The 13,722-nt window shown below is 38.9% G+C and overlaps 1 protein-coding gene across 8 annotated transcripts in view; it reads right to left on the bottom strand.

Moving 5' to 3' along the window:
* Positions 1-13,722, bottom strand: part of DYNC1I1 (dynein cytoplasmic 1 intermediate chain 1) — a 291,719-nt gene that overhangs the window by 42,112 nt on the left and 235,885 nt on the right. For all 8 annotated transcript variants that reach the window (XM_073238805.1, XM_037019889.2, XM_037019888.2 and 5 more), the window contains one exon: positions 13,098-13,242. In XM_073238805.1, coding sequence (XP_073094906.1) covers positions 13,098-13,242 — 145 coding nt within the window. The remainder of the gene's footprint in view (positions 1-13,097; positions 13,243-13,722) is intronic.

The following is a 13,722-nucleotide window of genomic DNA, read 5'->3' on the forward strand; positions in this document are numbered from 1 at the left end:
CATTACTCACCCAATTAACTCACACTGAGATAGGAGGGAGCTGTGGGATATGTGGAGAGGTTAGTGTGGGGCACAAGTATTGCAGGCAGTCTGGTGAAGCCATCATCAGATGTAGAACGTTACGCTGCCTGGTTCAGAATCCTGATGGGGAAGTGCAATGTCTGTAGTGCCCAGTCTCCCCCTGTATGGCGTCAAGCAACAGGCAATGAGGCCCCACTTTATCATAAGCCATCACCCTTGTCATCTTCAGAAGAAAGTTCACACTCCATCACATGGCATCCCAGCCTGCCTTTTATCATCTGGTACCTTTTTAACCCCAGAGTCACCCTTTCATTATTTCCTTCTGTTACCTTATACCCAATTGCCCAGCTTAACTAAAGCACTTTAATATCCAAACACCACCAATAGCAACAATAACAATATTGAATTATAATAATGGTACTGCTACTTGTTTCCTAGTGCTTACACTATGCCTGGTACTGTTCTGAAAGCTTTATATACACTAAGTCATTTAATCTTCACAAGTACCATACAAGATAGGTAGTATTTGAATCCTCATTGTATAGATGAACAAATTGCAGCACAGAGAGGTTAAGTAACTTTCCTAATGTCACACAGCTGAAGAGTCAACTATCCCATACTTCTGCTTTTGAGCACTCTGTTCCTTTTGCTTGAATGCCCTTCCCTTTCTCTTTTCACTTAACTAAGTCCTTCAAACCTCAGTTTGGATGTCATCTACTCTGAGCAGCTTCTTTAGCACATTTCTTTCTCCATCCCTTCTCTACCGCTTCAGTCTAACTTAGGAATTTCTCTGATAAACTGTGATTTAGAGAAGAGTTGAGTCCCCTTTCTCAGTAGGGAACCACATCCTACAAGAAACAGATTTCCCATGGCATCTTTAGAAAGAGCATTCCTGCATGTAACTGGGCTACAGAGCAGGAAGAGGTGACTGGCAGGCCTGTTGGGGACCTTCTCACTGGCTTACTGGGAGAAACTCTCACCCTCGTGAGTGGAAAGGGTGGCTGAGGTCACTCATTCTGGTTGCCCAGCTCTTTGAGGCGTTTTTGCAAAGAATTTGGAATTTTGTAAGAAAAATATCTGGATACCATTCTACTCCTGGATGGTTGCCTTAGATATTTTTTCCCAAATTTACAGTTTCTCAAGTATTTCCTAATGGGATTTTTAAAGATTAACCTCAGTTTTCTAATTATTATATTTCTAAATTATGGTTATGAATTTTACTGCTCAAAACCACTGCTAGCTAAATACTTTCCACAGTATGCCTGTAATGTACATCTTTAAAAAACCAGGGATTATTCATTCATGTATTAATTCAAAGATTTATTAAGTGCCTAACAGGTGCCAAGCATTATGCCAAGTGCTGGGGATAAAAAGTAATAGTTACTTTGTCTTATAGGGAAAGTATGGAAATCCTATGCATACTAAGTATGATTCATTAAATAAGACAAAACTATTTTTATTATTGCATTATATAACATAGCCACATTTAACATTTGTTATAATATATAATCATTTTTTTTAGTGAATCCATTTTAAAGGTAATAACCAATGTCCATCCTTGGAGACAAAATGTTTCCAATTTCTTTTATTCATAAAAAATGGAAAGTATCATTCCTTTCTAGTAGCTAAGAGGGAAAACAATACCAGCTACTATAGTCATCTCATATTTTAACCCCAGCAGAGGATGTAAACTTGAAGTAGGTAATATTTATTGATTTTTACAATTGTTGCTTGAAAATCGAAGATTATCAGTCACCTGGAAAATTTTGTTCACTGATTCACTGTTTTGTTAAAAGATTAGAGGACTGAGATGTATGTTAACTGCTAGGACAAATTATACAATGTGAAGATACATTTGGAGGAAGCCAGGATTTCCATCAATCACATGTGTGTCCTGAAAGGTGCTCAGATAATAGCACCCTGGGGTGCTGTTCAGGATCCAGACCAAATACTAACACATGGGTTAAGTCAGGCCACACACCTGACCAGTCAACAAAAAGGAATTGAATCTTAGGGCCCAAAAGTTCTAATGCAGAAAGGATTTGGACGATATTATCAATACAAACAAGAAATGTGAGCCCTTTGAGGTTTAAAGGGACTAAGCTGGCAAATACATGAATGGTATCAAGAACCTAAATCCTTATGAAGCTGTACCAGGACCAAAATAAATATTAACCCAATGTTTAATTGGAATCCACTGAAACTTTCCAAATTGGATGCAATGATAACCTTGTCCAGCCACTAAGCTAAACTACAGCTCAGGAAAAAAATTACCCAAAACCTCAGCAAACAGAAAAGCTGAGTGGAATATGAATGTTTTAATCCAGCCAGAAGTTCATACTTTACTTCTAAGCATCAACTCCAGCATTTCTTAATGGATGGGAAATTTAATGTGCTAAGCTATAGTAGAAGGAAAGAGTTGGTACTCAATAGAATTGATTCAGGCAATACTCTTTTTCCTTAAAAGGACCATCAAAGACAGACTTTTAAGTATGCAGCTTTTTACTGTTCTCTTAAAATCAGCCTCATTGATATATTTAAAGAAGAATGTTTAAAGAGACTAATCAACATTACTGAAAGAGCAAAGTCGTGGAAGGAATGAAAATGGCAAAATGATCTTGGAACAGGCAAGGAAGAGGTCAGGGTAGTTTGTGAAGGAGCAGGCTTAGTAGTGGCCATAGAGATAGACACAGACTGAAGGAGGTAAAACTGCAGTTTAGTGGAAAAAGGCCTGAGATAAACAGGACAGGCAAAGGGCAGCAAGGTCGAGAGTGGGTGTCTGTTTTGTTTTGTTTTCAATAAGATGGAGGGAAGGGGAAACTGAGCATGTCTAGAAAAGACAGACGATGCTTCAAGTGGCCTTTAAGGGGACCATCTCCCATGGAGGCCTCTGTTTGGATATGCTCTCTCTTCCGGGCCCTGTGCACACACACACCAATTAGCACATGTCTCATCATTCGCTCTACTGCTCATCTGGTCTCTTCCATCAATTGCCTAAATGGTAACCAACCATAACAATATTATTTTCTAGGCATGGTTATGTTTTTACTCTTTATCCGCTGAGACAAGGGTCAGACCATTTCTTTCTTTTACTTTTTTTGCATGGCATTAAAATATTTGATAATTCAAGTGATGAATAAAGCTCTTCTCACATTCAAAAATGGGAACAACTGGAAGTTTCTGACTAAAACAGAATGCCACCATCACTACTATACAGTTACTTATTTTCACTTTTAAGTCAACTAAGCAAGTGAAACCAGAAAGAATCATTTAAAAATTTTAAGATTCTAATTGAATTAGGTAGGTTATTTTCCACCTATTATCAGTATGGCTATTTGCTATTCATGAATGAAACCTCTCTGTTGAGAACTGCTTAGAAGCTCAAATCTCCAAAAAAAAAACAAACCACGCAGTATTATGTTCTTCCTTTAGTCTTGCCCAATTCAAAAATTTAGTCTTTCCAGTCTTCAAGGAAAACTTAAATTAAGCCATATACAAAGTGAATGGTAATATTAATTTTTCAAATCACAAAAATAATTGACAATATCTGCATTTTCTCTAAATAAGCTCTTTCACTTAACTATAATATTTCTAAAATCTTATGTAGATAAATTTTATTTTTTAGTCTTCATCTTTAAAAATCAGAGCTTCTCTCTTTCTAAAAATGTGTGAAATGCTATTGTCTCTTTGGCATTCACATTACTTATGCAAAGTGAGTGGATATGGACTTTGCTTCAAGCTCCCAGATGAGATTTATTTCACTCAGTGTGCTAATATCAGCATAACATTCTCCCCTGAAATACAAATTTTCTTTCCTAATATTTTACTTTGTTTTAGAAATGTGAGTTCTTGGTCAGTAGAATGTACAAAATGCATGTCTGAGTTGTCAAATTCTCCTGTTAGGTTTGCCTTTTAGCTTTTTTTTTTAGAGAGGGAAAAATCTTTTTTAAGCTACACATATTTTTATATACAAAGTATTATATTAAAGCCATTTTTAACTTTGATTTCTTACTAGTTCAATGTTTTATCGCTTAACATCAACCCATCCTACAATTTTATGGATTTTCTTATGTTATTTAATTTGCAATCTGCTATGTTCTGAGTATTTGTCCCCCCACCTCCCCCACCCCAAAAGATTCAGTTGTTGAGATTCTAATCCCCAAAGATGAATAGGATTAGCGCCTTATACAAGAGACCCCACAGAGCTCCATGGCCTGTTCCACCACACGAGAAGTGTGAACTATGAACCAGGACGAGGGACCTCACAGAACACGAACATGGTGGCACCCTGATGTTGGGCTTCCCAACGTCCAGAACTGTGAGAAACAAGCCACCCAGTCTGTGGTATTTCATTATAGCAGTCCAGACAAACTAAGACATAATCTTAAATGTCACAGTATCACTCAGTTTTCTGATAGGGCATCACCATGACCTTATTCACCTTTGTTTAAATGATCAAATGACTCCAAGTTACTCCAGGTGCTTAAAATAACAATTACTAAGGTAAACACAATTGTCAGAAGGACTGAGAAATAATTACCCATCTCATTTTTCTGTTCTACACCTTTCTGAAAGTTCTCACTGTCAATAAGAATGAGAAAAACCAAAAGCCTGGATTTCCAGTATTTTCAAAACAGTATTTATATTTTCACTTTGCCCTTTACATGAAGATAAAGGTTATTTTCACTCACAGTTTTGCAGAAATGACTAGTAATTTTGGATTTTGCCACCATTTTCTTTAAATTTTACATATGTTCAATTTTGGAGGAGGAGAAAGACACTAGCCAATGTTGTCTAGAGTCTCATGTATAACCACTGTTCCCAGCACATCACTATGAAAGGTTAGTTTGGGGCTTCAAAGGTATTCACAGTATAAACCCCTTGCCAGCACAGGCTGGGCATTAATTATATCAGGGAACTTGGTTAGGGGTGGGACAGTGATTTTCATTCTCCTGCCTGAATCCTGAACTAGCTCTCAGTTCTCAACACAACCCTGAGGAGAAAGGACAGACCCCTCAAAATAACTGGCCCCTACCAGCTCTGTGGATGGGGAGTTGGAAGCAGAACTTGACGTTGGCTTAGCGGAGGGCTCTTCAGACTTCAGCAGCATCAGAACCACCTGGAGGGCTTATTTATTCAAACACAGATGGTCAGGTCCCATGCCGAGAGTTTTTGATGCAGAAGGTCCGGGGTGGGGCCTAGATAATATATATTTCTAATTAAGTTCCATGACAATGAAGGGCTCACACTTTGAGAACCCTTTGTTTGGAATTGTAGTAAGTGATGTTATCACCCACACATGAATTCACAGACCTGCCATGGTAAGTTGGAGACAGGCTGTGGACAGCTTCGAATGGCAGATTCAGGAGGCTTCTGAAGACCAAGAGATTCAACAGTGGCAGTTTTACACAACTCCTGGCACTCGTTAAAATTCGAATTAGACATCACCTATGAAATGTTGCTTTGGTATTTAGCCCCGGCTGGTACTCAAATCAGTGCAGTTCAGACATCCCCTCGAGTTAGAGCCCTGTTCCATCCCTGCAGGACCTGGTCTGAACCTCCCTCTTCTCACTACCACATCCCAGTTCCCAACGCTGTTAGCAGGTATGTGTGCCTCTGACTTCACCAGAAAAATAAGGTCCTTTTCTCATCCTCTGCTTCCCCTTACATAGCTAAACCCCTCCACAGACCTTTTTATCCATCCTTAGTGGTGTTCCACCTCTTCTCCCCACCCCGACGCCACAAGAGTACATGAGATCATCATTCTCAGTTTTTCATATCCCTTACTTTCAGTTTACACATTTTACTGACTCCTTCTCATCAGGCCACCAACAGGCTCAAGTGTCTCACAAAGTATAATAACCAAATCCTTCCTTGGCCCAGCTTTCCCTGCTCGCCACCTCTCTGTCTCAGTTCACAGCCTAGTGTCTGAAAGAGCAGTCTCTGTTTTCTGTGTCCACTGTCCTCTCTGCTTGCTTGGTAACCACCCCAATCTGTCCCCATTACTCCCCTGAAATTGCTCACTGAGGGCAATGCCACCCTCTTTTTGCTTTTTCCATCTGTATGTTCCTTCCCACCACCAGCCTCAGCAGCTCCAAGTTTGCATCAATGTCCTCTTCAATTCGCATTTTACTCATAATTTTCTCGCTTGGAATAAACGACTGACTAATGCAGATCACTGCCATATCTGTATTTTTAACTCTACTCTTGTCCCCGAGTTCCAGTATTTTCAATTACCTATTAGGAATTTCCAGGCACCTCCTTTGGAGCGTGCCCTACACTGCTAATTTTCTATCCCCAACCCTAGCCTGCTCCTTCTCTTTTATTTCCCTTCTCGGTTGCCGGCACCGCCATCCCTCCACTCAGATGCCTGCGGCAGAGATACTCAAATCAGCATTGACTCTGCTCTCAGGTCAGCTGTGCACTACATCTGCTTTGGTTTTCTCTCTCAGACTTGTATTGGCCCCCACATGCTCACTGTCCCTGTCACTGCCAAAATTCTGGCTCTCACGTGGATGGTCAAAGTAGCCTTCTAACTGGATTTCCTGCCTCTAGGCTTAGCATGCTATTGTGAGAAAGGATACGGTTTTGGGGTCACACAAATCTGGGTTTGGATCCCAGTTTCCCCACCTTCTCACTAAACATATCAAACAGGTTATTTAAGCTCTCTTATGCATACTTCTTCTTCTATAAAATGGGATAATATTATCTACTCATAAGTTTACTGTGAGAACATAATAGGCTAATGTATGTAACACATTTAGCACAATGCCTGGCACACAGTATGACCTCAGTTAATGTTGGTTTTGCCCCCCTCCCCATTCCTGCAAATTCATACGCCATAGAAAACTCTCTAATATTAAATTTGATTAATTCATTCCTAAAATGACTAGTCATGCTTTATAAAATAAATATAAATCTACCCAATCCAGTTCAGACCCATCTTTTGGGCCTCATTCCATGCCATTTCCTATGTGGATCCCTGCCTTCCAGCCATACATGGAGCACGGCTGCTCACTTATTGATTCAGCTGCCTGGACGCAGCCTCCATCAGGTAAACTCCTCAACAAAGGCCTTCCCTGCTTGTGACCTAAAGATGAGCCTTGGTGTTGTGGGGCTGGAGGGGAGGCAATGTGATACGTTCTAGTCATCTAGTCCCTTCATGCCATCCTCACTAGAATTTGCAAAAATTAGCATTCTGTGTGGAATTCCAAGTCCCTCCCTTTTTTTTTTTTGCATCTCCCCATTTTTTGGTGGTCTCATAGCATTTTCTAAAAATCTCTATTAGTACTTATTTCACCTGAACCAACCACTCTCTGCTTGCCTCCTTTCCAGATGTTTCCCCCACGCCTCCTGGGTCTCCCATTTCATGATAGACTCATTTGCGTCTATTCTCAGCCTTCTCATGGTAAGTTCCCACTACTGCCTATCTCAGTGGAATCCTCCCTCTCCCACAAGCTCACCACCTCCCCTGACATCTCCTCAAGCAGAAAGTGTTCATTATCACGTGTTCTGTTTCAGAAGAGCGAGACGGTCAGCTTTTTACGTGCTCTCCAGGGCTCAGCCCTCCCACCTCTTTTAAGTTTAGGCCGTTTCTCTGTTGCATCCTTTACTTCTTTTGATCTCTCTACCTAATTTGTCGAAGGCTTTAGCACTGGGATTACTGTCTCCTTTTCTCTCCTGGTCTTGCCTTTATCCGGCCCACTTCAAAGCCCACTGCACACAAGCACCTTGACTTCTTATTTCCATGACCCCTCAGCTCCTGTGAACTTCAACCTTCATTTGACTTTAGATATAGTCATGACTATATCCTGGATCTTTTTTTTAATCACTGAGAATTATTTCAGTTGAGAATTACTAAATCCGAACAACCACTTTCTAACAATAATCTCCATTTTACTAATTCTCTTACTCAATTACTTTCTTCATGGCTCATCTCTGATCTTCTAGAGGCTCCCATCCCCTGCTCCATTACCTTCTCTTGCCTGTTTACATTTCCTTTCTGCTCCAGCTTAGAGTCCTTCGTCTCTAACATCAAGCACTCTCTTGTCCTTATCTCCATGTCCCACATTCCATTGTCCTATCACATTCTGGTAACATTCCAGCCCAGAATCTATCTAATTGTCCCCATCATTCTTGTCCAGATCTGTGCTGCTAAGCTCTCACGGAGGCTGACTGATGCCACTAAAGCATTCTGGTCTCCACTCAAGCGGCTCCCCCACACATGCAGAGTCTGTTTCCCTAATCAGCTCTTCCAGTTCTTCTGTAACCAGCCCAGACCTGCTCCCTTCAGTTCCTCCACTTCCCACTCAGTACAGTATTTTACCTCCTACTTCACTATGAAAGCAGCATCACATGAGAGTTCTCTCTACTTTCATTCACCAAACCTGCACATTTGTGAGTCTTTGTTCCCATCCTTCCCAGTTCTCTTGCTACAACATGACACAGCCCAAATTTAAAATTAATGCTCTGCCCATGCTATGCAGCCCATTCATTTCAGCATTTTCAGGGCCCTTTCTCTGTCTTATACATTTAGATTTCCTACTCTTTTTTTTTTTAGTTATTTTATTTATTTATTTTTTGAGAGGGCATCTCTCATATTTATTGATCAAATGGTTGTTAACAACAATAAAATTCTGTATAGGGGACTCAATGCACAATCATTAATCAACCCCAAGACTAATTCTCAACAGTCTCCAATCTTCTGAAGCATAATGAACAAGTTCTTACATGGTGAACAAATTCTTACATAGTGAATAAGTTCTTACATGGTGAACAGTGCAAGGGCAGTCATCACAGAAACTTTCGGTTTTGATCACGCATCATGAACTATAAACAATCAGGTCAAATATGAATATTTGTTTGATTTTTATACTTGATTTATATGTGAATCCCACATTTCTCCCTTATTATTATTATTATTTTTAATAAAATGCTGAAGTGGTAGGTAGATGCAAGATAAAGGTAGAAAAAATTTTTTTTTTTTTACTGACTCTTCCATCATAGCAACATCCTCAAGAATCGCTACAATCTCAAAAAAAAAAAAAGGACAGAAAAAAAACACAACTGCTTTTCCCACCTCCTCCTCTCCTCATAGCTAAACTTCTCAGCTTTTCTCCAGTGCTTTTTTGCTTTCCCTTCTTTCCTTTACCCATTGTTATTTGTGTCCCATTCTCAATGCACCCCAAGGGGCTGTACTTAACACAGCCACCAGTGGAGTTGCTACACAAAATGGACACGTTTCAGTCTTTATATTACTTAAGTCTCTGAAGTATTAGTTATTGCTAATCACTCCCCCCTTTCCTTTTTTTAAATTACAGAACTTATTTTTTTATAGAAAATTTCAAACATATTCAATATTTGCCAATACAGGAACAATCTTACTCATCTATATCCATAAGCTTTCCCCTTAGCAACTGATTTTTTTGAAGCTAATTCCAGATATCATGATTTCTTCTATAAATAATTCAGTGTGCATCTCTAAAAAGATAAAACCACTTAAAAAGATCAAAATATTATCACACCTAAAAATAATAATTCATAAATGTCATCAAACATCCAGTCAATTTTCACATTTGCCTAAGAGCCTTCTAATTTTTTAATAGGTTGTTTGTTTGAATCAAGATCTAAATAGGAATCCACATTTTGAGGTTGGCTGACATGTCTTCAAGTTTTGTTTCATTCTATTTTGTTTTGATACATAGTTTCCATCTCCAGTTCTATTTTTCCTTTGAAAAAAAAAAGTTTGGTTTTGTTGCAGAAATGAGATCAGCTATCCTAGATACTCCCCCACAGTCTGGATTTGACTGATTCCCACCCTGTGGCATTCTTTAACATTTGGCATCTGTACCTCCCATTGCCTCTAAATTCAGAGATATGGTGGGTTGATAAGATTTGGATTCAATTTGGGGGGCAAGCCTACTTCAAAGGTGGTATTGTTATGAATGTTGTTTCTATTTTTTTTATTTTGTTATCATTAATGTACAATTACATGAGCAACATTTTGGTTACTAGATTGCCCCCATTATCAAGTCCCCACCACATACCCCATTACAGTCACTGTCCATCAGTGCAGTAAGATGCTACAGAGTCACTTACTTATCTTCTCTGTGCTATACTGCCTTCCCCGTGCCCCCCCCAACATTATGTGTGCTAATCGTAAATGTTTCTATTTTTATGATGTTATCAGCAATTATCATTACCTAGGCCATTAGGGGATACGAAATAGTGATATTCAAATACTATCATTTCTTCTTCTTATATTAGCTGGAATATTTCTATAAAGAAAAACATCCCTCATCAATTATTTAGTAATCCTGAAGTATAAATCATACAGAGATGACAGAATAAATGTTTGACTCTTTCCTTTCCTTATCGGTTTCCAGAATAATGAGTTGGTGTCTCTAGTGTTTTCCAAATATGACCAAGAGGTTTTTTTTTTTCCTTTTTTCATTGTTATTAATCCATGAATCTATTAGCTTTATTGATATTCTTTGGCCAGCAGAAGCCTATTCAACCTGGCTTCCAAGTCCTTTGGCAAGAAACGTGCAGGGCTGGGAGCCTCCTTGCTTTCTATTATGATGATGTATTTCAGGCTTATTTTGTACAGTTTCAGCTCCAAGTCAGTAATAACTTCCAGGATCTCTGTTTTTTTTTAAGTGGAATTAGTATTTACAGAGCCCAGTCTGGACACCAGGAGTGCCACTGCTGAACTGGTCATTGTTTCTAGACTTTTTGGTAGATAGTGCTATGAACATGTAGTCACTTAAATTTTCAGGTAACACACACCATGAGTTGTTACTGATATATCCAACTCAAATTCAGGGTTACTATGGAGTTTTTATTTTGTGCATTTGTATCTCCTTTCAACCCAGCTAATATCAATTCTCAATGAAACAAACACAGTCACTTTATTTACCTCAAGATACAACAGTATCAGAGTAAGACTAACAATACAATCACCACCAACAGGAATACCAGAAGTAGTTAAAGATGTTTTTAGGAGTCCTTTCAAATCCTTAAACTGTATCCCTTTTAGAATGTATAGTCAAAATTCAGGGTTTAAAAGTCCCTTAGAATTTTTCCATATTGTAAGGTTTTGCCTCCAGTTTGAACCACAGTCAGATTGATTAGTTTCACGTTACTTTAAAATTTTTTAGGAACCAATTTGAACATTTATTTTATTTTGTTTTAAAACTACATGAAATATATACATGGTTCCCAAGGCACATGTATGAGCAAGGTATATTTAAAGAAATATGGCTATTACCTTTGTTTCTTTCAGCCTCCTGCCTCCCTACAAGTAATAATTTTACGTGTGTGCCTTCTTTCTCCAACCTTTAAAAATACATACATAAATACTAAACAGGGAGAACATACCATTTACACTTCTCTCCACTTTTCTTTTCTCATTTCAAAATACATTCTAGAGATGACTCCATAGTAGTACGTAGACATCTTTATTTCTTCCCACACTTGTGCAGTCCTCTCTCATGTGGACGGACCATGCATTTAATTTGTTCAGAGCCCTACTGATGGACTGTTCGGTTGTTTCCATTTTTTGCTATTCAAAGTAGTCTTTAATGGACAACTTTCTGCATACATCTTTTTCTTACTTTTCCTAGTCTGTCTTTGGCATAGATTCCTCAAAGTGAGAATTGCTCTGTCAATGAGCAAATATGCATGTATTGTTTTTAGAAATTGCCAGGCTCTCCTCCACAGTATTGTACATTTTACATTTCCCATGGCAATGTATGAGAATGGCCGGTTCCTTTCAGCTTCATCACAGAGTATGTTGTCTTGGAGTTTTGCAGTCCAATTGTTGAAAAAGAAATTTCTCAACTTGATTTTAGTTTGAATTTCTCTTATAAATGAGTTTTTTTCATACATGTAAGAGCTAATTTTATCCTCAGCATAGTCCCTTTACATTAATACCCAGGAAGCCACACACAAAATAATTTCATTTTTTTTTCCTGTTTCTTGGGTTGTTACTTTTTAATCTCCTTTTCAACTCCATTTCTCCTGTTTATTTCCTAAATGTACCTCTTTCTTTGGATTGTATCTTAGCTCTTGTTTTAAGATTCACTCTTTCAACTGTATAATCATTGTACTCTGACTGCTACTAAGTGTGTACTTGTAGCCCAGAGCCCTCCACTTCTGTCCCACATGTCAAACTGCCTAATGGAGACTGTGAATTGTGCCTCCCAGGAACCTTAAATGAGACCTGTGCAACATGCTTCACCAGCACAGCTTTCCTCTGCGGTTCTCTAGCACAGTGAATGCTTCCACAAATGGCCAACTGCCATAGTCATAAACCTGGTTTTTTTCCTGATGAAGCCCTCTTTCACCATCCTTGTATCTAGTCAATCACCAATTCCTGTGGTTTTTACCTCATAAATGATCCTCAAATCCACCTACTTTTCTCCATCCCAAACTACTGATCTAAGCCACTATCTTTTCTCCCCTGTACTACTGCACATTCCTTTTAGGTCATTCCTTTTCTTGCTCCCAAACATGATCAGAATTACCTTTGAAAGTACAAATAATAGAGTGCCATTTACTAGCTTAGAACCTCCAAAGACTCAAAAAAAATAAAGCAAAGAATCCCCCCTCCCACCAAAAAAAACACAAACAAAAAACCCTAAGCCCCAAGTCATATATTCCCAAAGGTACAAAGTGCTGCAGAGTTCCTGACAGTCAGCCCTAAACTGTGCAGAGGTTACTGCTGGGGAGAGGCCTGGGATGGCGGGCAATGAAGGAGATGTTGTGGGCAGGGTTAGTGTTGATGAAGCAGGATTTTGGTTTTCTCATTGTCTGAATTGTTTGAACTTTTTACAATTAGAGTGTTTCAGGTATTACCTAAATATTTTAAAGTAAATAAAATGGACTGAGAAAGTGAGCCTGAACTACCTCTGAGGCAGATGGAGCTCACTAGCAGGTTGTAGATTTTTAATGTAGATCTTCATTTGGAAGAGACTCAGGTTCCCCACAACCCCTGGTTCCCCAACCACCCTGGAAACAAAAATTGTCCTCCTCACTTATGTATTACCTGAGATTTTAAGTCAAAGTATTCTTACCTTTGTGGTCCACAGCTTGACAGTCCAGTCAAAGGATGACGTGACAAACAGGTGCGAAAAGTCGATTGGGCCCACCGCCATGTGGCAGTTAATTCCTGTCACTGGCCCTTGGTGACCTTCGAAGACCTCACCAATCCCTGCTTTGCTGCAGGAAGACCACACATGAGCAGATTTCAGTGACCTTTGCAGAGCAGTGATTGCTTTAAAAAGACAAATTGGTCTTTGCATGATTAGTTCTCCATAATATACAAGAAGAACCATAAACCATCAAAATTGAAACCACTTTCATAGTTATCTTGAGAGAAATAATATGCTAGACTACTTTCGGTGATTAAAAACAATATGGGCCAACAGGATTATTTTAATCTTCAGAATTTAATACCAATTTTACCACTTAATATTTTTCCAGGAGTTCCTCAAACCCTATCATGGTTGATGCAGCTACTTTGATGGAAAACATATATACTTAGATCTCAGAAGTTTTCATATTTATAAGACTCTTCTATTCTTCTGTTGGCATTTGGCACACCTTCTATTTTAACTCCTTTTGGTCAGCCAACTGGCGACAAAACTCCGTACCTCCTTGTATACACACGTTTATCCTTTCAAGAACACTATCCTTTCA

Source organism: Manis javanica, chromosome 6 (assembly GCF_040802235.1).
Source record: "Manis javanica isolate MJ-LG chromosome 6, MJ_LKY, whole genome shotgun sequence".
NCBI classification, from domain to species: domain Eukaryota; kingdom Metazoa; phylum Chordata; class Mammalia; order Pholidota; family Manidae; genus Manis; species Manis javanica.